The sequence below is a fragment of the Phoca vitulina genome, unplaced genomic scaffold (assembly GCF_004348235.1).
Source record: "Phoca vitulina isolate PV1807 unplaced genomic scaffold, GSC_HSeal_1.0 scaffold9, whole genome shotgun sequence".
Classification (NCBI taxonomy): Eukaryota; Metazoa; Chordata; class Mammalia; order Carnivora; family Phocidae; genus Phoca; species Phoca vitulina.
The window spans coordinates 12,150,160-12,176,841 of NW_022589712.1; the positions used below are offsets into that span (position 1 = coordinate 12,150,160).

The following is a 26,682-nucleotide window of genomic DNA, read 5'->3' on the forward strand; positions in this document are numbered from 1 at the left end:
GCCCCGCCCCCCGGGGCCGCTCTGGCCACCGCCCACCCAGGAAAGACCCCGCCCTCCCCGCGCCTCCACACTCTGAAGGGCGAAAAGCAGCGCGTACCCAGCCTGCACTGCGCTTAGCGAGACGCAGCGCATGCGCTCTGGGTGCGCCCAGATTTCCTGTCTGTCCACTGCGCTTCCGGCGAGGTATATCCGACCAATAAGGTCGGCTCGGAGGTGGGCCTTAATGCTCCCCGCTCCCGCCCCCCCTTCCCTTCCGTGGATGATTTAAGAGCAGCGCTAAGAGTCCGCGGTGAGGCTTGGACGGTTCCGCGGGGTTTTATGGCTGCCTCTGGGACGCTGAGCACTTTCCGTCTCCCGCCGTTGCCCACGATTCGAGAAATCATTAAGTTATTCAAGCTGCAAGCAGCGAAGCAGCTATCCCAGAATTTTCTCCTGGACTTGAAGCTGACAGGTGGCTGTCTTCTCAGTGCTCCCCCTCATCTCCGGTGACGTGGGCCGGCGGTTTCGCGCGGACCCTGTGGGCGGGTGTCTGGTGTCAGGCAGTGTGCAGCGGGCCATAGGTCAGGTCCTTCTACCGCTTTGTGCTGAAAGAACCCCGGAGCACCGCCCAGGAGACGCGTGGAATGAGTTGTTCGCCCGCAGCATGGCGTGCTCGCGGGCGTTTGCTGTGGGCGAGGGAAGGCAGGTTATGTAGACGTCGAGCAGACACTAGGGGAGGCAGGGGTCGCGCATCATGAAAGGCGGTTGTGGAAATTCCAATCTCGGTGTGTTAACACTATGAAAGCGTACTGCATGTGTGACTAGTTTTATTTTCCATGCAATTTAAAGTGACCAGAATTTAAATTAGTGCGGGGAGTTTTTCAATAACATGTCGAGAAAGAATCACTCGTGGGATTACGTTATTTAAACGTTTACTTGGTGAATCCAAAACCCTCGAGGCGCAAATATTCAGTAAATACATATCAGACAAGCTACTATGTGCTAGTACTGGAGATGCAATTCGGGAGTGAACAAGGCCAAGCCTGTCGTCAGGGAGCTTACATTTTTAGTAAGTTTACATTTCCACCCTTTATTTTAAGTCACTCTTATGAGGTAAAATTTACGTGCAATAAAATGAACCAGTTAAAAGAGCACAGTTTGATGAGTTTTGACACACATATACATTCGCTTAACCGCTACCCCCATTTCTTGGTGATATTTTCTTCTAAAAGGTGAGGTTGCAAGAATAACATGTATTATAAGTATGTCCACTAATTTACTGTTGGGGTATTTACTGTATTTGAGGTTTTCATATTTAATTCCATTTTGGCCCCTCATGAGAAGCTGAAAAGATCAGTAAATCACACCCAAAAAGTTCATTTTCAGTTAAATGAAGTATAGTCCACAAACCATGAATAACATGTTTTATTTCTTGGATGTGGAGTCTTTATTCTAGTAGAAATATGATTTTGGGTAAAATAGCTTAACTAAGCTTCAGTTTCTCATTTGTTAATTGGAGGAAAGCCCCTACTGCAAGAACTTTAAAGGGTTACCCACCTCTAAAATTCTTTAGTTGTAGTAGTAACTAGAATCAGCCTTGTCTGCAAGTCGTTAGTCACATTTTGCAGGTATAAAGCACCATTCTTAAGACGGAAAATATAGGTCTTTATATTTTTAATGTAGAAAAAAATCCTTCGTTTACAGTATCATGTGTGCGCCTTTATTCACTCTCAGGAGTCAATTCGGGAACCCAAGGGAAGGGAGATTAAAGTATTTGTCTGAGGTGAGAAGCTCAGGTGGGAGCAGATGCTTCCTGAATTGACAGTGCCTTTTTGATATTCGTTTGTATTTGAATGTGCCTGAAAAGTTTGAGGGCAGAGCCCCTGACCTCTCAACTATGCTAGCTCTCCATTTAGGAAAATGAGAATATTAAATTCATAATGCCTGTGCCTAAGGTATCAATTCTATTCCTTCTAAAAGGCATTGTTCTGGAGTGGAGGAAGGATTGCTTTCGAATTTACACCTGAGCTGGAGTCCCTTCTCTTCCATTTGCTTTCTAGATGACCTTGCACAAATCAAACAATAGACAAGGAAATTGAAAAGTTCAGAGAAGTTAAATTGGGATAGTAGTTCTTAATGTGTTGGAAGGATTGGAAGAATTGAGATGCAAGTGAGAAAGCATGTAAAGTACCTAAAACAAATGGTTCGTGAGCATATTACTAATTCCCTCCCAGCACCAGTTAAAAGACAAAACTATTTTAGGGTGGCTCAGTCGGTTCAGTGTCCCACTCTTGATTTCTGCTCAGGTCATGATCTTGGGGTGGTGAGATTGAGCCCAGCATGGGGCTCCACGCTCAGCGGGGAGTCTGCTTGAGATTCTCTCCCTCTCCCTCTGCCCCTCCCCCTCACTCTTTCTCTAAAATAAATCTTAAAAAAAAAAGACAATTATTTTTGCCTTTAAGCCTACAAAAATGGTAGTATACATCTCTGAACACTGCAAAGAAGTGCTGGTATGTTTTCAGTGGCTAAATTTCCACTATCCCAGGAGGCCCAGTTACTTGGATTTTAGTATCTCAGTCAGTAAGACCAGCCCATTATATGTTTTTCCAGAAGTGATAATTGGTTGCAATGAATCCTCAATAACCTTTTTATGATTTCTTAAGCTCTGTTAACTTAGAGGTTGATTAATTTAAAATACTAACTTTTCCATATCAATTTGCATATTTGCAAAGCTTTAAACACCTCCACTGATAAGTTTAACTTTTTCCTAAAAATGACCAAGGATCTAAATTTCTGCTAGTCCTATGAGTAGAGTAGGAAGGAACAAGTAGGTAAGAACTTGTTGCTGTGGCCTTATTGACCAACTAGATGTCTGTAGGTAAAAATGAGACTACCAGCACTTTTTGCTTTGGGATGTAAAACTAGTTTTACTTACTCAAATATTCAGTATTTGGCAACTGTAGAGAGATGGTGCATGCTCACCTGGTCAGTTCTTAGGAATTGATTGATTGGTTTGGTGGAGGAACAGATAGAAAATACAGTATTAACTATATAATTGATTGGTTTGGTGGAGGAACAGATAGAAAATACAGTATTAACTATATTTAAGTTAGGAAGTTTGTCATGATAATCCTATTTTTGTTAAGGGACTGACAATACAGATAAACTGTTGTGGTAGAATAGGGAATGGCCACTATATATTGGTTTAGGTTAAGAGTTAAATAATCAGACAAATATGGTGTAAAGGATTAGTTGAGTAATGGTTGATAAGAATTTATGGAGATTATTGTTAAATTTTGCACATTGAAATTTATCAAGACAATTAAAACATTCTTTTTTCTAGATAAAATCGTAAGGAAATCTGGGAATCTGACAAATGCTTATGTTTATGAAGTGGGCCCTGGGCCAGGGGGAATCACAAGATCCATTCTCAATGCCAATGTTGCTGAACTTTTGGTGGTTGAAAAGGATAGTCGATTTATTCCTGGATTACAGGTAAGATACTTAAAATGTCTTCTTTAGGAGGCAAAAAAACGATTTAAATCTTCAGGCCATGATTCTTAAACCTCAGGATATCCCAAGGATTATATAGGTTGCTCTTCAAACTGCACATCTCCGGGCCCCATTCCAGAGATTCTGATTCCATAGTTTGGAGAGGTCTAGGAATTGCATTTCTTTTTTTTCTTTTTTTTTTTTACTTTTTAAGTTTTTGTTGTTTTTGTTTTGTTTGTTTTTTAAGATTTTTATTTATTTATTTGACAGAGCACAAGCAGCGAGAGCAGCAGGCAGAGGGAGAGAGGGAGAAGCAGGCTCACTGAGCAGGGAGCCCCATGCGGGGCTTGATCCCAGGACCCTGGGATCATGACCTGAGCTGAAGGCAGACGCTTAACGACTGAGCCACCCAGGTGCCCCTAGGAGTTGCGTTTCTTTTTTTTCTTTTTTAAGATTTTATTTATTCATTTGAGACACAGAGGTAGAGAGAGAGGGAGAGGGAGAAGCAGGCTCCCCTGCTGAGCCAGGAGCCTGACGTGGGGCTTGATCCCAGGACCCTGGGATCATGACCCGAGCTGAAGTCAGACGCTTAACCATCCGAGCCAACCAGGTGCCCCAGGAATTGCATTTCTAACAAGCATCCCAGCATGGTCTGTTGACCACTACCTGAATAAACCTGCGTTATGCGTCAGTGCTAGACAAACTCGTTGCTTTGTGTGATCTTTTTTTTAATAGCCATGCATGTTCTGGCCCATTCCTTCAAAAATAAGTAAATAATGCCAATAATGACTTAGTTACTGGCATGATTTATGAGAACTTCATTTAGATTCAGAAAATCATTTCTACAAGCAAAAAATGGAGAAAACATGCTTTTTAAAGAGATTAATTGTTAAGCTTAAGCGTTTGGTAAGAACTTAAGTGAAGAAATGAAGTTGTACCACTGTACACATAGATTTAAGATGAGGTTTGAATGAAGTGATACATGCATCTTTAAAACAGTAGGTGCCATTGGTATATGAGAAATATTTGAGGGAACTGGGCATGTTTGAGTTGGAGAAGAGGAGCCTTGGGTGAGGAGATTCATAGCTGTCTCTGAAAAGGTGGCAGTGAAGAGGATAGCTTATTTTGATTTCTAAAAAAAGAACTAATACAAATAGGTGGGAATTGAGGGAGGCTGATGTGGATTTAAAATAAGGAGGGACTTATATTTTTTAAATGGTGGCAAACAGTGAAACCCATTATGTCAGGGATTTTGTAAAGGCAATTCTTCACAGGGGGGCACTTAATGACTAAAGGGCCTTTGTTTGATTCCTCTGTAATTCTAAAACTTTAGAAGAGCCCTTAGCCTTTGGCTTAGATGAATAGCAATTTATTTTGTGAGTCCAACAGAATAATAAAGTTATCTGCATTATTACTTTCACACAAGAGACAAATTGGTTTAAAATTAGTACAGTCTAATGCTTGTATGTGCAATAATTGAAAAAGGTTTCATTTCTACCAGAACAGTTTGAGGAAATTTGTTTGAAAATCTAGGGCTTTGTATGCATGCAACTGATTTTTTTTTTTTTTAAAGAAACCTAGTGATTTCTTTCTTCTTATTGGGCTACATTTTGTTTTATGCTTTAAAAAAATTATATAATATTTAGTTTTATCTAATTTTACCACTCTATTGACAGAATTAGTTTCAGATTTATAACTATTTTGGGATTCTCATATGGTACATATTCCTTGATGTGGAATTTTAATAGTGATTTTTGCTTTGAACTACTTTCTTCTTTGAAGAACTGTATCTCAATTAGAGGTGAAAATGGGAATATCTTATTTTTGGTGAGATCATGAGGTAATGAAAAGAAGCTGAATAACACTATGTAATTCCCTTTAGGTTTTTTCATCTAGCCCTTTCTGGACATGGGGAATACTCATCTGACTTTTTTGCACTTGAAGAGACTTCCTAACCCTCAATCTTACCATCTGTTATACGTAATTCTTTCTTATGAGGCAAGGAGGTGAATCAAATTTCTCTTCATCCCCACCTGAATTTACATTTTCTCTTTTCCTGATCTCATCTAAGCTCTTTGAAGACAGACTATTTAAAAGGCAACTACACGCTTCTCTTTTCAGCTGCCCCACCAAGACCCTGCACTCCTAACCCCTGCCTTGTTTTATTTGTCTCATTAGATTGATCATCTGATACACTCTATTTTCTTACTTGTTGTCTATCTTACCCCTCTGGAATGTCAGTGCCAAGAGCATGGAGATTTTTGTGTGTTTCATTCTCTGTTCTGTCTACCACACGTAACTGTGGCTGGCATGTAGCAGGTGTTCAATAATGTCTTCTATGGGAAAATAAAACGTTGACTAATGTATATGTATCTAATTAACCAACTAAATATGTCATTTAATAGTGAAAATGAATAATTGTGCAGCATTGATTATTTAAAAGTTTTGTGCTCTTTTTTTCTAAATATAAAGATTTATTTCCAGGTAAATTGTTCTGTAAGAAATGTGTATTTGTCTTATCTGTTTCTGTAGAAGCAAAGTTAATTCTTAGTGTCCTATATTGCAGGAAAGGAATTTGCCTTAAAAAGAAATGTTGGGTACTAAAATATCAAATAGATTTCTTTTTCCTATAAAGAATGTTTCAATATATAAAACCACTTTCATTTAGAGGTACTAAATTAATCATAAAACTTAATAAAGGCAGAAGGAGTGATCTATTTTAAGGATTCCATTTTAGTGGTTTCTGAGCTAATAGAATTACTTTTTAAAGAAATTGTAATAATTTATAAAATGTCTTCTAGCTGAAACTACGTCATTTGTATCCTAATCCAATTCTTATGATATCCTCGTGAGGCATCTTAGGGTCTTAGGGGAAAGAACATAGTGCTAACATACAGGTTTCATCATCAGCATGTTGTAAAGTAAAAAAACATGTCTCTTCTAGTATGTGAACACATAATAGGATAGTGTTGTGGTAAAGAACACAGACTTAAGTGTCAGATTGTCTGGTTTTGACTCTGGGCTCTGTCATTTACTGGTTATGTCTTCGGGCAGGTAACTATGTCCTCTGTGCCTCAATTTGCTCATAGGATTGTAATGAGGATTAAATTAATGCCTCATACTTAGTTAAGCACTCAATATAATTTTCGATATAAATAATTATTGTCCCTCTGCCTTGGGCATCTGTTAATTAAGGATTGATCAGGAGACTGCTTATCCGGAAAGAGGTATAGGAGAACTGTGAAGTTATTCCTTTGGAACACTAGAATATAAATCCCCAGTGCTGTGGAAACGTTGGAGCTTTCTCCCAACTCCTCAAGTTAGCATTGGACATCTAGGGTTTCTTTCTCTTAATGTTGTAGCATTCTCTTGTGATTGTGCATTTTTAGGTTTGTTTTTTTTTATTATTTTTTAGTTGCTTATTGTTGTTACATTTTTATGGCTGGTGGATTCTCTGTGCTTTGGAGGGGAGTGAGATTTTTTGGTACCTCAGGGATCTGAGGTTTTGTTCTTCCCCCCATTTCTGAACTGGAGAGAACAATATAAGTAATACATTCTCCTTGAAGTAAATAATCTGGGTTCTTCATTTTTTTTTTTCCTGTTTGTTATTAATATATAAAATCTTTAAAACAATCGTATTTATGGAGGGCTTACTGCACTAAGTACTTTGTTTTACAGCTTTATTGAGTATTATTGATGTGCAGTAAACTGCACATGTTAAAAGTATACAGATTACCAAATTTTGACAAATAAAATCTCCTGAAACCATCACCACAATCGAGGTAATGAACATCCATCACCTTCAAGATTCCTCATTTTCCTTTACAATCCATCCCTCCCTCCTCCCCTTCCCTATCTTCAGACAACCATTGTTCTGTTTTGTCACTATAGGATATTTCCCATTTTTTTAGAATTTTATATAAATGGAATCGTACAGTATATGCTCTTTTTTGTCTTACGTCTTTTACTGAGCATAAGTATTTTGAGAATCATCCATGTTGGGGTGTTGATCAATAGTTTGATTTTTTTTTTTTTTACTGCTGATTAGTATTCCATTGTATGGGTATGCCAAGCTTATAAATCCATTCACTAGTTGATGGACTTTGGGTTGTTTTCATTTTTTTGGCAATTATGTATAGAGCTATCATTAACATTCACATGCAAGTCTTTGTGTGAATATATACTTTTATTTCTCTTGAGAGAAGAATTAGATGTGGAGTGTCTGTGTCTTATGGTAGGTGTATGTTAAACTTTTTATGAAACTACCAAACTTTTATAAAGTGGCTGTACCATTTAACATTCCCCCCAGCTATGCATGAGAGTTCCCTTAACTTCACACGCTTCTCACACTTGGTATGGTTAATGTTTTAAATGGTAACCATCCAAATGAGCATATAGTAGTATCTTAATGTGGTTTTTATTTGCATTTTCCTGATCAGAAATACTGGACATATTTTCTTAAGATTTATTTATGTTTAGAAAGAGAGTGTGAGGGGGGCCAGAGGGAGAGGGAAAGAGAAAATCCTCAAGCACACAACCCACTGAGTGCAGAGCCCATTGTGGGACTTGATCCCAGAACCCTGACATCATGACCTGAGCTGAAAACAAAAGTCAGCCGCTTAACCCACTGAGCTGCCCAGGTGCCCCGGACATATTTTCATGTGTTTATTTGCCATGTGTATATCTTCTTTGGAGAATTGTGCAAACATTTTGAGCATTTCTTGTTTTGTCTTCGTATTGCTGTATTGTAGGAAATCTTTATATATTTTGTCAGATACATGTTTTGTAGTGCTTCCTACTCAAACGGGATTTACCTTTTCATTTTTGACATTTAACAGTGTCTTTGAAAGAGTAAACTTAGTTTTAATGAAGTACAGTTTATCAGTTTTTCCTTTTGAATTTGATGCTTTTTGCATTTTTTTTTTTTTTTTTTTTTAAAGATTTTATCCATCTGACAGAGAGAGAGACAGCGAGAGAGGGAACACAAGCAGGGGGAGAGGGAGAGGGAGAAGCAGGCTTCCCGTGGAGCAGGGAGCCGGATGTGGGGCTCGATCCCAGGACCCTGGGACCATGACCTGAGCCGAAGGCAGACGCTTAATGACTGAGCCACCCAGGCGCCCCGATGCTTTTTGCATCTTATGTTAAAAAAATAATTGTTAAAACAAGAACTAAGAATTTCCATGTTTTCTTCTAGATGTTTTATAGTTTCAAGTTTTTCATGTAGGTTTATAATAAATTTTGAGTTACCTTTTGTGTGTAGTGTGAGGAAGGAGTAGAGGTTCATTTTTTTTCCATCATTTGTTGAAAATGTTATCTTTTCCTCATTGAATTGCCTTGCTCCTATTGTCAAAAATCAACTGGTCTTATAAATGGTGGTCTGTTTCTGGACTTCCAGTTCTCTTCTGTTGATATAAGTCTGTTTTTTTCACTGAGACCAACCTGTATTGATTACCATAGCTTTATAGTAAGACTTGACAGCAGGTAATTTAAGTCTTCTGACCTTACCTTTCTTTCCAAAATTGTTTTGGCTATTCTGTAAGTCCTTTACATTTCCATATAGTTTTAAAATTAGATCATCAATTTCCTTTTTTTTTTTCTTAAAGCCTTCTGGGACTTCGATTAGGATTGGACTAAAACTATAGATCACTGTAAGGAGAACTGGCATCTTAATGGCATAAGCTTCTGATTTGTAAACATGGTATGTCTCCCTGTTTATTTAGGTTTTCTTCAGTTTCTCTCAACAGTGTTTCATAGTTCTAAGTATACAAGTCTTGCACATCTTTTGTCAAATTTACCCCTAACTATGTCCTATTTTTTGATGCCATTGTACTTGGTATTGGTTTTTAGTTTTGATTTCCATTTGTTGCTCCTGTGTAGAAATACCATCTATTTTGACGTGGACTTTGTATCCTGCAACCTTGCTGTGCTCACTTCTTTGTGGCTATTTTGTAGATTTCTTAAGATTGTCTGCATGTGTTATCATTTCATCTGCGATAAAGACCGTTTTTACCTTCTCCATTTCACTATCTTTGCCTCTGTTTCTTCTTGTCTTGGCTAGAATCTCCAGTATAATGTTGAGCAGAAAACTAGGAGTAGGCCTCCTTGCCTATCCCTGATCTCAGGGGGAAAGCATTCAGACTTTTACCATTGAGTATGATGTTAGTTGTAGGTTTTTCCTGGATCTCCTTTTTCAGACTGAGGAAGGTCCATCTGTTCCTAGTTTGCTGAGAGGTCGTGGTGCTTTGTTTGGTTTTTGTTTTTGTTTTAAATAATGGATGTTGAGTTTGCAGAAATACTTTTTCTGAGTTTATTGAGATAATCATATGGCTTTTTTTTTTTTTAGTTAATATGGTGAATTATTTTTTTTTCTAATGGTAAACCAACCATCTGTAGAATCTTCAGTTATATCCTCTCTCTCATTCCTGATATTGGTAAATTGTGTGTGTCTCTTTTTTTCTGATCAGTCTGGCTGCATATTGGTGAACTTTATTGATCTTCTCAAAAAAGAACAACAAAAAAAGCTCTTGATTTCATTGATCTTTCTGTCTTGGGTTCCGTTTTCTATTTCATTGATTTCTGCTCTGAAATCTTTATGTTCTGTTTCCTTGAGGTTTACTTTGTTCTTTCTATAGTTTTTTAGGGTGGAAGCTGAGGTTGTTTCTTTGAAGTCCTTTCTTATTTTCTTATAGGTGTTTAGTGCTATAAATATCCCTCTCAGTACAACCTGAGCAGAATCCCACAAATTTTGATAGGTTGTATTTTCATTTTCATTCATTCATAATGAATGAAATTTACTAATTTTTAACTTTAAATTTTTTTGAGATATTAGACCTAAAGACTTCTGAAAGAAGTTCAGAATTCCCATATAAACCTTCAACTCCAATTTCCCTTTTTATTTCTTATTTGACTTGTTGGGTTACTTAGATGTGTATCATTTAGCTTGTAAATTTTGGTGTTTTTCAGATATCTTTCTGTTATTAGTTTTTCATTCCATTGTGATCAGAGAACATACTTTGCATGACTTGAGTAATTTTAATTTATAGTTGTTTTATGGTGTACATATGGTTTGTCTTGGTAAGTGTTCCTTATGCATTTGAAAAGAATATGCATTCTGCTGAAAAGAATGTATTCCCCCCGGGGCGCCTGGGTGGCTCAGTCGTTAAGCATCTGCCTTCAGCTCAGGTCATGATCCCAGGGTCCTGGGTTCAAGCCCCGCATCTGGCTCCCCGCTCTGCGGGAAGCCTGCTTCTCCCTCTCCCACTCCCCCTGCTTGTGTTCCCTCTCTCGCGGTGTCTCTCTCTGTCAAATAAATAAATACAATCTTTAAAAAAAAAAAAATGTATTCCCCTGTAAGGATATGCATTTTGGTGAAAAGGATACGCATTCTTCTGTTGTTGGATGCTACAGAAATTTCAGTTAGGTCAAGTTGGGGTTATTCAGGTCTTCTATGTGAGTTCCTACTTGTTCTATTATTTATTAAGAGAAGGGTACTGAAATCTCCAGTTCTAACTGCAGACTTGTCTGTCTCTCCTTACAGTTCTATCAGTTTTTCTTTCATCTATTTTGAAGCACTGTTATTAGTTGCATGAACATATAGGACTGTTATGTCTTTGTGATGAATTGGTTCCTCTGTCATTATGAAATGATCTCCATGATCCCTGGTGATATTCTTTCCTCTAAAATCTACCTTGATAATAAAGCCATTCCAGCTTTCTTTTGATTAATGTTAGAGTGATAAAGTTTTTCATCCTTCTTATTTGTGTCTTTATATTTAAAGTGGATTTCTTGTAGGCAGCATATAACTGGGTCTTGCTTTTTTCTCACCAATCTGATCATCTCTGCCTTCAATTTAGTTTTCTATTGTTGCTGTAAAAAGTTACCACAAATGCAATAGCTTAAAATGACACAAATTTATTCTCTTACAGTTCTGGGGATAAGAAGTCTAAAATGAAGGTCAGTAGGGCTCTATTGCCTTTTTTAGCTTCTGGAGGCCACCTGCATTTATTAGTCCCTGAACCTCTTGCTTCTATATCTACTATTGACTTTAATCCTTCTGCCTCACTCTTTTTTTTTTTTAAAGATTTTATTTTATTTATTTGACAGAGAGAGAGATAGCTAGAGAGGGAACACAAGCAGGCGGAGTGGGAGAGGGAGAAGCAGGCTCCTGGCAGAGCAGGGAGCCCGATGCGGGGCTCGATCCCAGGACCCTGGGATCATGACCTGAGCCGAAGGCAGTCGCTTAACGACTGAGCCACCCAGCCGCCCCATCACTCTTTTTTTTTTTTTTTAAAGATTTTATTTATTTATTTGAGAGAGAGAATGAGATACAGAGAGCATGAGAGGGGGGAGGGTCAGAGGGAGAAGCAGACTCCCTGCTGAGCAGGGAGCCCGATGTGGGACTCGATCCCGGGACTCCAGGATCATGACCTGAGCCGAAGGCAGTCGCTTAACCAACTGAGCCACCCAGGCGCCCCATCCGCCCCATCACTCTTATTAAGGTCTGTGTGATTGATTATGTTGGGTCCACCCAGATAATCTAGGATAATCTCCCCATCTTGTGATCTTTAATTTAATCACATCTGCAATGTCCTTTTTACCATGTAAGGTAATATAGTCACAGGGATTAGGATGTGGACATCTTTGTGGGGCTAGTATTCAGCCTGCTGCAATTTTTATCTATAACTCTGTTTTACTATTTTAGTAATTTATTGATGGTATATGGTTATACATCTTTAATGTATCCCAATTTATCTTCAAGTAATAAAATACCACTTTATATATAGTATACAAATCTTACAATAGTGTATTTGTATTTCTCCTTGCAGGCCTTTGTACTGTTGTCATACATTGTACTTCTCCATGTTGTGAAGTTCACAAGACAATGTTATTTTTGTTTTAAAAGTCAATTCTATATTAAAGATTTCAATACAGTTGACTTTTGAACAATGTGGTGGTTAGGGGTGCTAACTCCCACATAGTTGAAAATCCACGTATAACTTTGGACTCCCCAGAAACTTAACTACTAAAGTCTACTGTTAACTAGAAGCCTTACCAATAACCAATCAATTAATGCATACTTTGTATGTTACTTGTGTTATGTGCTGTATTCTTATAATAAAGTAAGCTAGAGAAAGGAAATGTTACTAAGAAAATCATAAGGAAGGGCACCTGGATGGCTCAGTCAGTTAGGCATCTGACTCTTGGTTTCAGCTCCGGTCCTGATCTCAGCATGGAGTCTGCTTGTCCCTCTCCCTCTGATCCTCCCCCTGTGTGCACACACGCTGTCTCTCTCAAAATCTTCAAAAAAAAAAAAAAACATAAGGAAGAGAGAATATATTTACAGTACTGTAAGAAATCTGCATGTAAGTGGACTGACCAGTGCTGTCAAACTCTGTTGTTAAAGGGTCAACTATAATAAGAAACAATGTTACATATTTACCCATTTGGTTACCTTTTTTTTTTGTATTAAGTAGATTCCGTGCCCAGCATGGAGCCCAACCCAAGGCTTGAACTCACGACCCTGAGATCAAGACCTGAGCTGAAATTAACAGTTGGACGCTCAACTAATTGAGCCACCCAGGTGCCCCCCATATGGTTCCTATTTTGAGTGCTCCCTCATCCATATTTCCACTTAGTATTATTTTCTTTCTACCTGAAATATTTTCTTTAGCATTTTTTGTAACTGTGGATCTGTCGGTGACAGAACTTTCGGTGTTTGTATGTCTAAAAAAGTGTTTTATTTTGCCTTTGTTTTTGAAAAACACACTGGCAGTTTATTTTCTTTTAGTAGTCGAAAAATGTTGCTCCGCTATCTTCTCATTTCATTGTTTCTGACAAGAAATCTGTTGTCATTCTTATCTTTGCCCCTCTGCCTTTTTTCTCTGGCTTCTTTTAAGATTCACTCTCTATCACTGGCTTTGAGCAATTTCATGATGAGTGCACCTTGGTGTCCTTTTCTTCATGTTTCTTTTGTGTGGGGCTCCTTGAGCTTCGTGGATCTGCAGGTTTTCCTGCATTTCCTGCTGTCCAGCTTCTGAAAACTGTTGTTCATCTATTTTGTCCATTTTTATCTGTTTAAACCAGAAGAGACTACCTGGTCTTTTATACTCCATCTTAGAGTAAGAAGCTCTAGGATTCTTCTTAATTATTATGTGCTTATTTCATGGAATTGTGGAGACAGTAAGTCATGATTATTGTTAGTATCACCTTTGGGTTTTATAATAGGTAAACTGATTATTTCTACTTGACAGGCAGGATAGAAAGCTCACAGGATTGGTGTCAGATCTCAGAAACAGCACATACTAGCTTTGTGATCTTGAGCTTGCAATTGAACCACTTTTAGCTTCAGCTTTCTCATCTGCAGCATGGGAATAACAGCTATCATTTGTGATCCTTGCAAGGATAGATGGAAATTTATGTAAAGAGATTGGCATGTAAAGAGCCTGGCATATTGCCAGTATTCAGTAAATGGTTGCTATTATAGTGATGCCCCTTCTCTGTCATCTTATAAATGGATATATAAATACTTTAGTCATCCTGGCAAAAGGAACTGTTTTTCAACAGAGATAATAAAACTTGTAAATTCTTTCATCTCTAGCAAATTTTACAAAAGAAAAGATTGCCTGACTGTCTGCTGTGACATGATTACATACTTCACACATGACTTACTTGATACAGCTACAGCTATAGTTAATCAAAACTCAGCAAATAAGTAAAAGGTGGCCTACAGCCAAAATGATTTCCTAGTCCATTACAAATTAAAAGTACGGAGATCAATGCTAGAGGCAGACCCACTGACAACAGCAAGAAGTAACAGTGATTACTGTGGCAGAAAAGCTATAAAAAGCAAACATAAATACTAAAAAAAAAAAAAAAATTGCTCAGTAGTAAGGGATCATAACCATTGAAGCCGTTACTCTACAGGCAACAGTGACCCTGGTCATCAAGAAAAGGGTGAAATTGGGTTCACTGTTCTCAACTTAAGGAAGAGAATTGTGTGATATTGTATGGAAGCATTCTATCTATAAGTTCTTTTTTTTCTTTTCACAAGTTTTTTATTGAACTACAATTAACATAGTTTTGTGTTAGTTTCAGGTGGACAGTATAATCAGCAATTCTATACATTTCCCAGTGCTCATCAAGATAATGTACTCTTAATTCTCTTTGTTTCACCTCTTCCCCCACCCAGTTCCCCTCTACAATGACTAGTTAGTTCTCTATATTTAAGATTCTGATTTTTCTGTTTTTCTCTTTTCTGTTTGTTTTGTTCTTTAAATTCCACATATAAGTGAAATCATATGGTATTTGTCTTTCTCTGCCTGACTTATTTTACTTAGCATTATATCCCCTAGGTCCATCTATGTTGCTGCAAATGTGAAGATTTCATTCTTTTTTATGCCTGAGTAATATTTCATATATATACACCACATCTTCTTTATCCATTCACCTATCCATGGACACATGGGCTGCTTCCATATCTTTTCTATTGTAAATAATGCTGCAGTAAACAAGGAGGTGCATATATCTTTTCAAATTAGTGTTTTAATTTTTTGGAGGTAAATACCCAGTAGTGGAATTACTGGATTTTATGGTAATTGTATTTTTAGTATTTGAGGAACTGTTTTCCACAGTGGCTATACCAATTTGCATTCCCACCAACAGTACACAGGATTCCTTTTTCTCCACATCCTCACCAACACCTGTTATTTCTTGTGTTTTTTATTTTATCCATTCTGATGGGTATAAAGTGATATCTCACTGTGGTTTTGATGTGCCTTTCTCTGATTAGTGATGTTGAGCATCTTTTCATGTCTGTTGACCATCTATATGTCTTCTTTGGAAAATGTTTACTGAGGTCCTTTGCCTATTTTTTAATAGAATAATTTGGTTTTTTTGGTGTTGAGTTGTAGAAGTTCCTTATATATTTTGGATATTATGTTTGGTTGATGTTTTCTTTCACTCTGCAAAAGCTTTTTATTTTGGTTAGTCCCAGTAGTTTAATTTTGCTTTTGTTTCCCTTGCCTGAGGAGATGTATCTAGAAAAAATGTTTTTATGGCCAGTGTCAAAGGAATTACTGCCTATGTTTTCTTCTAGGGGTTTTGCGGTTTCAAGTCTCACATTTAGATCTTTAATCCATTTTAAGTTTATTTTTATGTATGATGTAAGAAAGTGGTAGAGTTTCATTCTTTTGCATGTAGCTGTCAGTTTTCCAAGCACCATTTGTTGAAGAGACCATCTTTTTCCCCATTATATATTCTTGCCTCCTTTGTCAAAGATTAATTGACCAAAGAAGCATGGTTTTATTTCTGGGCTCTCTATTTTGCTCCATTAATCTCTGTGCCTTTTTTTTTTTTTTTGCCAGCACCATACTATTTTGATTACTATAACTTTGCAGTATATCTGGAAATCTGGGATTGTGTTACCTCCAGCTTTGTTCTTTTTCAAGTTTGCTTTGGCTATTTGCGGTCTTTTGTGGTTCCGTATAAATTTTAGGGTAATTTGTACTAGTTCTGTGAAAAATGTTGGTATTTTGATAGGGATTGCATTGAATCTGTAGATTGCTTTGGGTAGTATGGACATTTTAGCAATGTTGACTCTTCTAGTCTATGAGTATGGAATACCTTTCCACTTGTGTCATCTTCAATTTTTTTCATCAGTGTTTCATAGTTTCCGGAGTATGGGTCTTTCACCTCCTTGGTTAAGTTTATTCCTAGGCATTTTGTTATTTTGGGTGCAATTATAAATGGGATTGTTTCCTTAATTTTTCTTTCTGCTGCTTCATTGTTATTCATTAAAAAATCATTCACCTTGATCAGCTGGGATTTATTCCAAGAATGCAGGGGTGGTTCAGTATTCGCTAATCAATGTGATACATGACATTAATAAGAGAAGGTATAAAAACCATATGATCCTAGATGCAGAAAAAGCATTTGACAAAGAACAACATCCATTCATGATAAAAACTCAACAAAATAGGTTTAGAGGGAACATACCTCAACATGATATTATGAAAAACCCACAGCTAATGTCATACTCAATAGTGGAAAACAGAGAGCTTTTCCTCTAAGATCAGGAACAAGACAAGTATGTCCATTCTCCCCATTTTTATTTGTTATATTACTGGTAGTCCTAGCCATAGCAACTGGACAAGAAAAAGATAGGACATGATACTACGTAAGTTTCTTTTTAAGAAATGTTAACCGCTGGTTGAATAGAAAGTTTACTAAATCAAATCTCTAAATCCTTGATGAGGCTGAGTAAATTAATTTCTGCTATACGTGTTTGGGTCCTGTTTAAAAAACAAAACAAGTTGACTTTTTGAAATCATGCTGTAATATTCACCTTAAAGAAAAGTCTATTATAACATTGTCTTAAATTCTTTTGAATAATAGCATTAGTCTTTTTTATGTGTTCTTTAGAAGAATACAAATTTTGTCTTTCACCTATCATGTTCTGTATTACATTTCTCATATAGTTTGCCTAACACTTTTGCCCAGCACTTCAACAATGTTTGGGTTCCTACTATGTAGCAAGTCAGGAAGAAGGTAATATCACCAGGCTGTGTAATTAATGCTTTAGCTCACTGTACAGTGCTGGTTGCCATGAGCCCTCATGATGAGAAGGTGGCATAAAACATACAAAATGACCAGTCAATATAGTTCTTTGTTCTCAAGGAATTTCTAGTTGTGTCTAAGTTCTAAGAGTTGAATAAATTATTTCCTCATCAGATTAGATCACCAACAAATTACCTAGGTGGACCATAGTAACTTGCCCCCTGTGGAAAAGCTATCTCTAAGACCTTGACTTAGAAGAGAGAGATTTTTTAAATCACCAAATGAAGAATTCTCCTGCATTTGTTTCCTCATTTTTATTAAAGGCATTCGCCATTATTTTGTTCCCTATATCCCTTATAAAACTTAATGCTACAAAAAAACTATTTTCTCTCTTGGGGATTTAGTATAATTATTTCCAGTAGAGACTAAGAATTCTGTAATTCAGTATATAAATTGTGAGTTAACACCTCTAGGATTTATATACATGCTTCTCCTTTTCATGGTTTGGTTTTCTGTTTCTTCTTTTACAGCCTTAGCTAATGAATGCCTTTTACTCTAAGCTGACTTAAATCTCATTTTGGAAGGATATAGGATTGAAAACTAAAATAAAAATGATAGAACAATTTAAGAGTGTCTGTAAAAATACTCATTTGGCTGTAATCAAGTGCTTGCATTCATAGTAGGCTGTGCCTTTGAGCACATTATGAGCTAACACCATCAGGGTTTTAAAGTGTAATGTAGCAGTGTTCTTGAAGGGCTATAACAGTGATCTTTCCCACCTCTCCACCATCCCCCAAATATTGTCAGGATAATGAAAACATCTTTCTCTATTAGTGGTTGGTTAGAAAGTGTTCATGTGTCATTGCTGAATATCATTAGGTGTTTAAATGGCTGTTGTCTGTAATCATACTATAATTTCAGTTTGTGTAGTGTTTTTTTCCCCCATAATTGTTTCAAGGACTTCACTTAAAGCTGTGGTCACCAGTATTCATTACTTCTGCAGTGGGGAGTCTGAAAGGGGAAGATCAAGCTACAGAGTGGTCTTAAAAGATGTACCTTTTAAAGAAGGGGAGGATTTGCTTTGTCATTGACTGAGACTTAAGCCTGAAGGGGCATCCAAAAGAAATAGGATAGAAATGCAACTTTAAATCTAGGAAAGGAAGGTTAATGTGTGTTATATCAGTTTTCTGGTATGCAGCTATATGTGTCATTGTAGAAAAAAATGAACATTTCAAACGTGGTTATCAGAGCATGTATATTAATGCCAAAGAGCCAAGTTTACAGTGTTTTGTTGTAGTCTTAATTACTACTTTATTACTTTCTATATATTGATATCATGAAGCATAAGTTTTTAGTTCTTCTGCCTCTCTGTTTTTGGTATGTTAATTTGTTTTAATTATGTGAAGCATAATTATAGAAAAAAACAAATTCTTCATTGATAGTAAATGCTATCATTAAATACACAGTTTTTATATAGTAAGAGCCTGTCCCACAGAGAGCTAGCTCCTTTTTTATTCATAGTGTATTGAGGATATTATGTTTTTGATGATTTATTGTCTGGAACTCATCAGATTAAGTTTTAGCAAATCTTGGTAATTTAAAATAATCCATAAGTACATTAATATCAGAAGTACGCAGTTATTTTTGGTAAACTGCCATGATGAAACATACCAAACTAGATGATTCCCAAATTGAAAATGTTTAGCTTCTTACCAATATAAGCATTTGAGCTCTGAATTTCTGAAATGTTACTTATATAATTCTACCTGATTTATCAGTGAAATAAATCTTTGCAAGTTTCTTGACCTTACAGATTTTGGGACCCTCAAATCTCGGTCTGGGAGGGGAAGTTTCCAGTTTTATAGTTGGTCATTCACTTATAAAAAATGTGAAGCACCTACTGCGTGCTGTTGTAGCTGCAAGGGACATTAAAGTAGATGAGAAACAGATACTACCCTTAAGGAGCATATGTTATTACATGGGAAAGAAGCCTCTCTGTACACAGTCGCAATATAGTATGTTATAAATGCTGTAAAGAAGCATATGCGAGGCACAGCATTAACCCAAAGGCAGGAGTAATTCACAAACTGGGTGCCTTGGTCCAGGGTCTCCTCTCTGGCTTCTGTGATGTTTCTTTCATCCTTCCTATCAGTTGCCAGAATTAGACAAGGGAAGGGTTAGTAGAGAGAATCAGCTTTAATTGAGCTAGAGAAGTAAGGGGTGCTCAGGGCAGAAGTTCCCTGATTCGGAGCCAAGTGTCTGAGCTCCTTGAGGTGAGACTTGATGTGGAAAGAGGGTCACCTCTTCCTTATAATCTACATTAGCAGGGATGTTTGTTCTCATCGATTGCATTCACTCCTGCATTTTAAACTTTGTAAGCGTCAGGGACTGCATCTGGGTTGGGATTTTGGGGTTTTTTGTTGTTGTTGTTGTTGTTGTTGTTGTTTTAAGCCAAGGACTTTAAGAATAAGTTTTGTGTTGGGTACAGGAGCCCTTAAAGCAATACAAATACATAGATGGCTTAGCTTCAAGGCTCTTTTCAGATGGGTGCCAACACTTTAGTACTGTGAGAGCATTTCTTAAGGTATGGTGCTAAGGTAGATAAAATGAAGAAAAATAAGAAAGAAAACGGTACTTCCCCCCCTTTTTTTTTCCTTTTATACTTAGACTAAAGCAAGAGGAACAAAAACAAGTAGTTGGAAAGTAGAAATAGGCTGGAAGGTAGCTCTTGGTAAAACATGCAGGATAGTTGGGGCGCCTGGGTGGCTCAGTCCTTAAGCATCTGCTTTCGGCTCAGGTCATGATCCCAGGGTCCTGGGATCGAGCCCCGCATCGGGCTCCCTGCTCAGCGGAGAGCCTGCTTCTCCCTCTACCACTCCCCCTGCTTGTGTTCCCTCTCTCGCTGTCTCTCTCTCCATCAAATAAATAAATAAAATGTTAAAAAAAAAAAAAACATGCAGGATGGTTAATTCATTAGGTTGAAAGTGCCTGTGGATCAAGAAATAGTAAGATTAGGAATATCAGGGGAGTGTCTCAGAGTGCCCCATGTAGCTTGGCAATGACAGATGACTTTCTACTTGGTTTGAATCTACTGGTAGATTAGGTTATAGCTCTTGAAAATATGTAAAATTCTTTGTATGTATTTAGGCTATAAAGATTTGTTGAAATAAGTTCATCTTTATGATTTATTCCCAAATAGTTCTCAATATTATAATGTCCTTAGTCTATAATTTAAAAACACTGGAAATAGAGGGGTACCTGAGTCGCTCAGTCGGTTAAGCCTTCCACTCAGCTCATAATCTCCAGGTCCTAGGATCGAGCTCTGAGTCAGGCTCCCTGCTGTTTCTCTCTCTCCCTCCCTCTGCCCCTACTCCCTGCTCATTCTCTCTCTCTCTCTCAAATAAAAATCTTTAAAAAAAAAAAAAAAAACCTTGCAGATAGGAGTTGAGTTTTTGCTAAATCTGTACAGAAATGCAAGTTATTCTGGGGGTCAGAACTATGTTAATGTATCATTTGTGAAATTATAAGCTATTGCTCTACTATAATCTGTTACCATCACGGGTCATTCATATGTGTTAGAAATGAAACACCATGATTGTCTATTACAGTAGACACGGTGTACTCATAGTTCATTAGTGATCACTGTTAGTCTCTGCCTTTTCATACTGATTTAATGATGCACAGATCTGAAGTAAAAAAAATATATATAGAGAGAGAGAGTGTGTGTGTGTGTGTGTTTCACTATCCTCTAAAGTATGAGCTCATTTTATTGACCTTTTTGTAAATTAGATGCTTTCTGATGCAGCACCTGGAAAACTGAGAATTGTCCATGGAGATGTATTGACATTTAAGATAGAAAGGGCTTTTCCAGGAAGTCTTAAAAGACAGTGGGAGGATGGTAAGTGATTTTGGGTTGTTTTCTTATTTTCTTTTATTATTTATAGTACAAATATTTGTGTTGTTATGTGTTACAAATGTTATTATACATTTATATTAAATATTACCAGAACAGAATTAAATAGGTGGTATGTATTGTAATTTTTTCTACTTTTTTCCAAAATAATAAATCTAATTCCTTTTTTTAAATTCTAATTTACTTGTCTCATGTTTTTTAAATGTTCAGAATTCTCTTCAAATAAACTTGCTATTTTTATGATACCATATAAGGATGGGATAAACTATGAACTGTTAACTTTTTCCAAATGGTGAAAAAAGAAATGTTTTAGTAAACCACGCCCCATCGAATTTCCACGGTCTCCCACTCAGTGACCAGCCAAGGCACTCTTCATCTGTACACTGTACACAGTGACCAGCCAAGGCACTCTTCATCCGTAGACTGTTTACTGGGTGCCTGCCGTGTGCCAGCTCGCTGGGACACAGAGATAGGTGAGGTGTCTTACGTGCCTGTGAACCCCGTCGGAGCAGATGCAGGTGCTGCTGTGCGCCTCCATCTAACTGCCTCCTGTCTCCGGCCTCTCCACGGCCAGGCTTCTTCAGAGAGGTCAGCACTGCCTGTCCCCGCCTTCCAACATGCCATTCTCTTCTAAGCACACTGACTCCAGGTTTCCAGCCTTGCCCCAGCCATGCTGGAGTCACACTGACCTCCTGATTTCCTCTTCAAACCTTATCTGACTGAGCTCTCAGGCATTTATGTGACTGTTGCCTACTCTCTTCCAAAAGTTATCTCTGCTCCTGTCTTCCTTGATACCGGGTTCTCCTGTTCTTCCTTTTACATTGTGTGAGCTTTCTCTAGCTATTCTTTGCTGGTGGTTATTTTTCCACCCACCTCTTAGATGTTGTTCCTGAGATTTTTCTTTTTTGAGCATCTTCCTTGTGCTGCAGATTGGCCTGAAGGACTCTGCTCCCGTGGTTTCACTGACCATGTGTATATTGCAGACACTTCTGTCTGTATATGCAGCCAGTATCCCCTTCCTGGTCATCTGACCCTCTGACAGCATCATCTGGGTGCAGGTACTTTGACCATATCATGTCCAGATCAAATTGTCTTTTTCCTCAAACCAAGTCTTTTTCATATTTTTCCTAAGCTAAAAAACCTAAGGACTTTGAGCACTAATTAAGGTAGAATTTTTTTCTTAATAATTCAAAGCTGATTGTGAGAAAACATTGCTTTTGAAGAATAAATGGACTGAAAAATACTTAGCCATATCTTTTTATATATTTTTGTTTGATACTATGAGTATCCAGTTTGATTTAACTCTTAGCTAAAATTGTATTCAGAATCCATTAATAAAATCGTTACAGGTTGTTTTTTCTCCTGCTTACCAGATCCTCCAAGTGTACATATTATTGGAAATCTGCCTTTTAACGTATCAACTCCGCTGATTATCAAGTGGCTTGAAAATGTTTCTTGTAGAGGTGGACCTTTTGTTTATGGCAGAACCCAGATGACGTTGACTTTTCAAAAGGAAGTGGCAGAGGTGAGTTTTAACTTTTTTTGGCTATTTTATCACCTGATCAAATTCCAGAACACAATAATACTGCATTTTTGTCACAGACTATGTTTTCTAAGTTAATACTCCCATTACACACACAAACCAACAACAGCTCAACCAAAAGTTAAACATGTAATGATGATGACAGGCGCAACTGCTCTAAGCTCTCCATGGAGAAACGAATGATGTGCCGCCAACCAAAAAGGCAGTGTAGTCCATGCAGGGACTCAATAGGGCCATAGAACAATTAGAGACAGATAAAACCTGTGGGATATTGGTGATACAGGAATACATAAGGATTGGCATGTGATATGTTGAGATTGATATATTGAACTTAATAAGTTCATATCAATGAGAGAAAGATGTAACTAATGATAGTTAAAGAATGTAGTAATCGATTTGGAGAGAGGGAAGGGGGTTGGTGTCTCCTTATGCCGTACGTAGGCTTTCCCTTAATCCCCTCCTTCAGCTGTGCCTGCTGTGCCTGCATTCCCATGACAGGAGTGTTCCAGGTTCACTCTCTAGAAAATAATTCTACAGGGTAGGCAGGGGCAGTTTGTGAGCTGCAGAGGTTTAATGAGGGGATCTGCAGACTGTTAAGTGTTTTTTAAAAATTTTTATTATGACCTACAAATACAGAAGAGTATATGATGTATTTGTGTGGCTTAAGAAGAATACCCGAGTCCCCACCGCTCGAGTCAGTAGTTATAGTCCCAACATCTTTAACACCCCCTTGTATGCTCATTGTGATGTGATCGTGTCTCCTGTTCTCCAGATGCTATGAAGGTAATCAGTATCATGAATTTGGGACTTATTATTCCCTGCTTAGTTTATCCCATAGATTCTTAGCTGTATAATTAATGTACTTTAGTTTTCTCCATTTTTCAACTTATGCAAATAGATTCATATAGCATGTATTCTTTTTATCCTGATTCGCTCATGCTGCTCATAGCTGTAGTTTATTTGTGTAGCTAGATACTACCCACTCTTTGACTAACTCATAATTTATATGTCCATTGCCCTGTTTTAGAACTCTGAATTAGTTTTAGTGTTTGTTATTACAAACAAAACTGTCATGAAGATTCTTCTATTTATGTCAGCTAGAGCCCACAGGCAAGCTTTCCTTGGAGTATATATCCAGAAGTGGCAGTGCTGGATCATAAGTTCTGCAAATCTTCACTTTTGCTAGATAATGCTAAATTGTTCTCTGAAGTCATTATGCCTGTTTATATTCCCACCAAATGTGTGTAAGTTCATTTTGCTCCATGTCCTTGCTAGTACTTGCAGTTGCCAGTTGTGTGTTTTGGTTAATCAGAGCTGAATGGTGTGTCATTATGGTTTTATTTTGTCTTTTGCTGATTTTTTAATCAGATTGAGCACCATTTTGCATGTTTATTGACCTTTTAGATAACCTCTTTTTTTGTGAAGTGCTTGCCCTTTGTCCATTTTTCTGTTGGATTGCTTGTCTTTTTCTCATTGATTTTGAGGAGTTCTAACATTTTTCATACTTGTCTTTTATTAAATGTATTGCAGATTTCTTCCACTCTTTGCATGTTATTGTCTTTACAGTGTCTTTTGAAGAGCAGATTTTTTTTGTTTTTTATTTGTTTGTTTCAAAGATTTTATTTATTTGAGAGAGAGCACGCTAGAGAGAGAGAGCACGAGAGAGGGTACAAGCAAGAGCAGCGGGGAGGGGCAGAGGGAGAAGCAGACTCCCGTCCTCGGGCTCAGGCTCCATGTGAGGCTTGATCCCAGGACCCTGGGATCATGACCTGAGCCAAAGGCAGAGGATTAACCAACTGAGCCACGCAGGTGCCCCGAAGAGCAGATGTTTTTAATTGTAAATTTATGGTTAGTGCTTTTTGTGTCTTATTGAAAAACTCCTTTTGTATCCTGATATCGTGAAGATACTCTTCTGTGTTATCTTCTAGAAGTTTTATTGTTTCATCTTTCACGTTTACATCTGTAATCCACTTGGGATTGATTTTTGTGTGTGGTTGAAAAAGAAGCCAGTTTTACTGTTTTTAATATATGATCCCAACGAACCTAGCACCAGTTATTGGAAAGTGTTTTTCACTGACCTCTATCAACACCTCTAATGTAATGACAAGGCCTATATAAGCATTGGTCTGATTGGAGACACCAAGAAGAAAGATTGTGTGAAATCTAGGAAACAGAAGGCCCAGTACAGAAGATAGAGCATGGAATCCTCAGAAGAACATTCAATTCACATCAAAGCAGAGCAAGAATTTGGTAAAATATCTATCATGTTTGTATATACTGAAAGAATAGTTACATAAGTTAGGGAGAGTGTAGGATTGAATTAGTGATAAATGAACAGAAAATTAAGTACAGGAGGGATTGAAGCAAATAAAGTATATCACTATTAGAGGAGTAAAAATATTATTGGGAAACCTATAACTGTTTATTTTGGAAACCTAAGGAAAAAAGAGGGACCTATATAAAAATAATCACAAAACTTTACTGAGAGTCTCAACACATCACTTGAGATAAGTCAAGAGAAATAGAGCCCTGGAAGAAAAAATGAGTGTTACAAAGATGCTTCATTTTTTCCAAATTATGTTTTTTCAATAACATCTTGAAATGTAGTGAAGTTCCCAGGATCATCTTGAGGAGTGGACCTGCAAGAATGGATAAGAAATTTCGAAAAAGAAGAGTGATGAAAGAAGGCTTCCCTATGAGATGTTAAAATGTATTATAAAGCTCTAATAATTGAAGCACTGTGACTCATGAGACAGAGTGATGGCTACATTCGAAGGCTCAGATTCAGGCAACTTCATATTTGATAGCAATCGGATCATACATCAGCAGAAACAGAAAAAAAAATTATTTAACAGATGCTTGGATATTTGGTTAACTCCCATGAAACCATTTAATAATTCGCCATACATAAAAATTAAATAAAAAATAAAGGTAACTCACCATCGTAAAACTTCCAGTTACTGGAGCCCGCCAGACAGTCTCAGGCACCAGCTCTGCTGCTGCCGCGGTCGTCGCGGCCCATTACAAAGGCTCCCACTTGAAGCGCGAGCAGCTCTGGAGGTACTTGAAGTCGGGGGTGCTGGACACGCTGACCAAGAAGGTATTGTGGTAGCCTTATATGAAGAACCAGGGAAACCTAATAGTGCTTTAGACTTTTTAAAGCATCAGTTAGAAGCTGCTAACCCAGAAAATCCAGATATAGAGCTGCTTCACCTAGAATTAACAGAAATGAAAGAGAAATATAAAGCTCTTGTAGAAGAAAATAAAAAACTGAACACAAAGCTTGCTCAGTATGAACCACCTGAGGAGGGGAGGTGTACTGAACAGGATTCTTCTCAGTTGAAAAGACACTGAAAAAGTGGTTTTATATGACTTGAATAGTTTGTATAGTATATAATCTTTTATGAACAGATGCTCTCGATATATTGACATATCTTGATATATTGAATTTACCTGCATCACACTTTATTCTAAACACATTTACTTAGAAGTACCAATAATAATATAAAAAAAAAAATTCCAGTTACTGTGTCTTCAAATTCATTGCTGTTTTCTGCAGTGTCTAACCCGTTGTTAATTTTACTTAATTTATTTTTCATTTCAGATATTTTATTTTTACTTCTAGAAGTTCCATTTGGGTCTTATATTTTCCCTTACCTCATTATGTTCATGCTTTCCTTGGCATCTTTGTGCATATGTGTAATATTTATAATAGCTGTTTGAAGGTCTTTGACTATTAATTTCACTACCTCTGTTATTTCTGTACTATTTTACTGTTTGTTCCCCCCCACCCCCTTCCTATGGGTCCTGTTTTTTTCTGCTTCTTTGCAAGCCTGGCAATTTTTGACAAGATACTAGATTTTGTGAGGTTTTGTTTTGTTTTAATCCTGTTGAGGGCTGGATCTTGTATTGGGTTGAGTGGTGGGTTTTACTCTGGCACATAGAGATAAGTCACTTGCAGATTGGTTTGAAGCTTGCTTTTAAGCTTTGTTATGACAGGTTCTTAGCAGCCTTTAATCTGAGGCTAATTAAGTCCCGCGACTAAGTCACAACCTTTTTGAGGAATGCATTCAGCGCCCTGTGTATTTCAAGAGTTCTTCACTTGGCTGTTGGGAGTGCAAACTATTTCTAGTCCTTTGTGAGCTCCATTTTGTCATATTTTCTGATAGTACTTTCTCCAGCCTCCCAATCTCATGCACTT

General features: G+C 37.5%; 1 protein-coding gene and 1 pseudogene across 1 annotated transcript in view; both read left to right on the plus strand.

Annotated features, from left to right (window-relative positions):
* The first annotated feature begins 249 nt into the window (after nucleotides 1-249).
* Nucleotides 250-26,682, plus strand: part of TFB1M (transcription factor B1, mitochondrial) — a 67,081-nt gene continuing 40,648 nt past the window's right edge. Inside the window, exons 1-4 of the mRNA XM_032407609.1 lie at nucleotides 250-451; nucleotides 3,323-3,474; nucleotides 20,815-20,923; nucleotides 22,312-22,463. Coding sequence (XP_032263500.1) covers nucleotides 319-451; nucleotides 3,323-3,474; nucleotides 20,815-20,923; nucleotides 22,312-22,463 — 546 coding nt within the window. The 5' untranslated portion in view covers nucleotides 250-318. The remainder of the gene's footprint in view (nucleotides 452-3,322; nucleotides 3,475-20,814; nucleotides 20,924-22,311; nucleotides 22,464-26,682) is intronic.
* Nucleotides 25,417-25,835, plus strand: LOC116634666 (annotated as a pseudogene).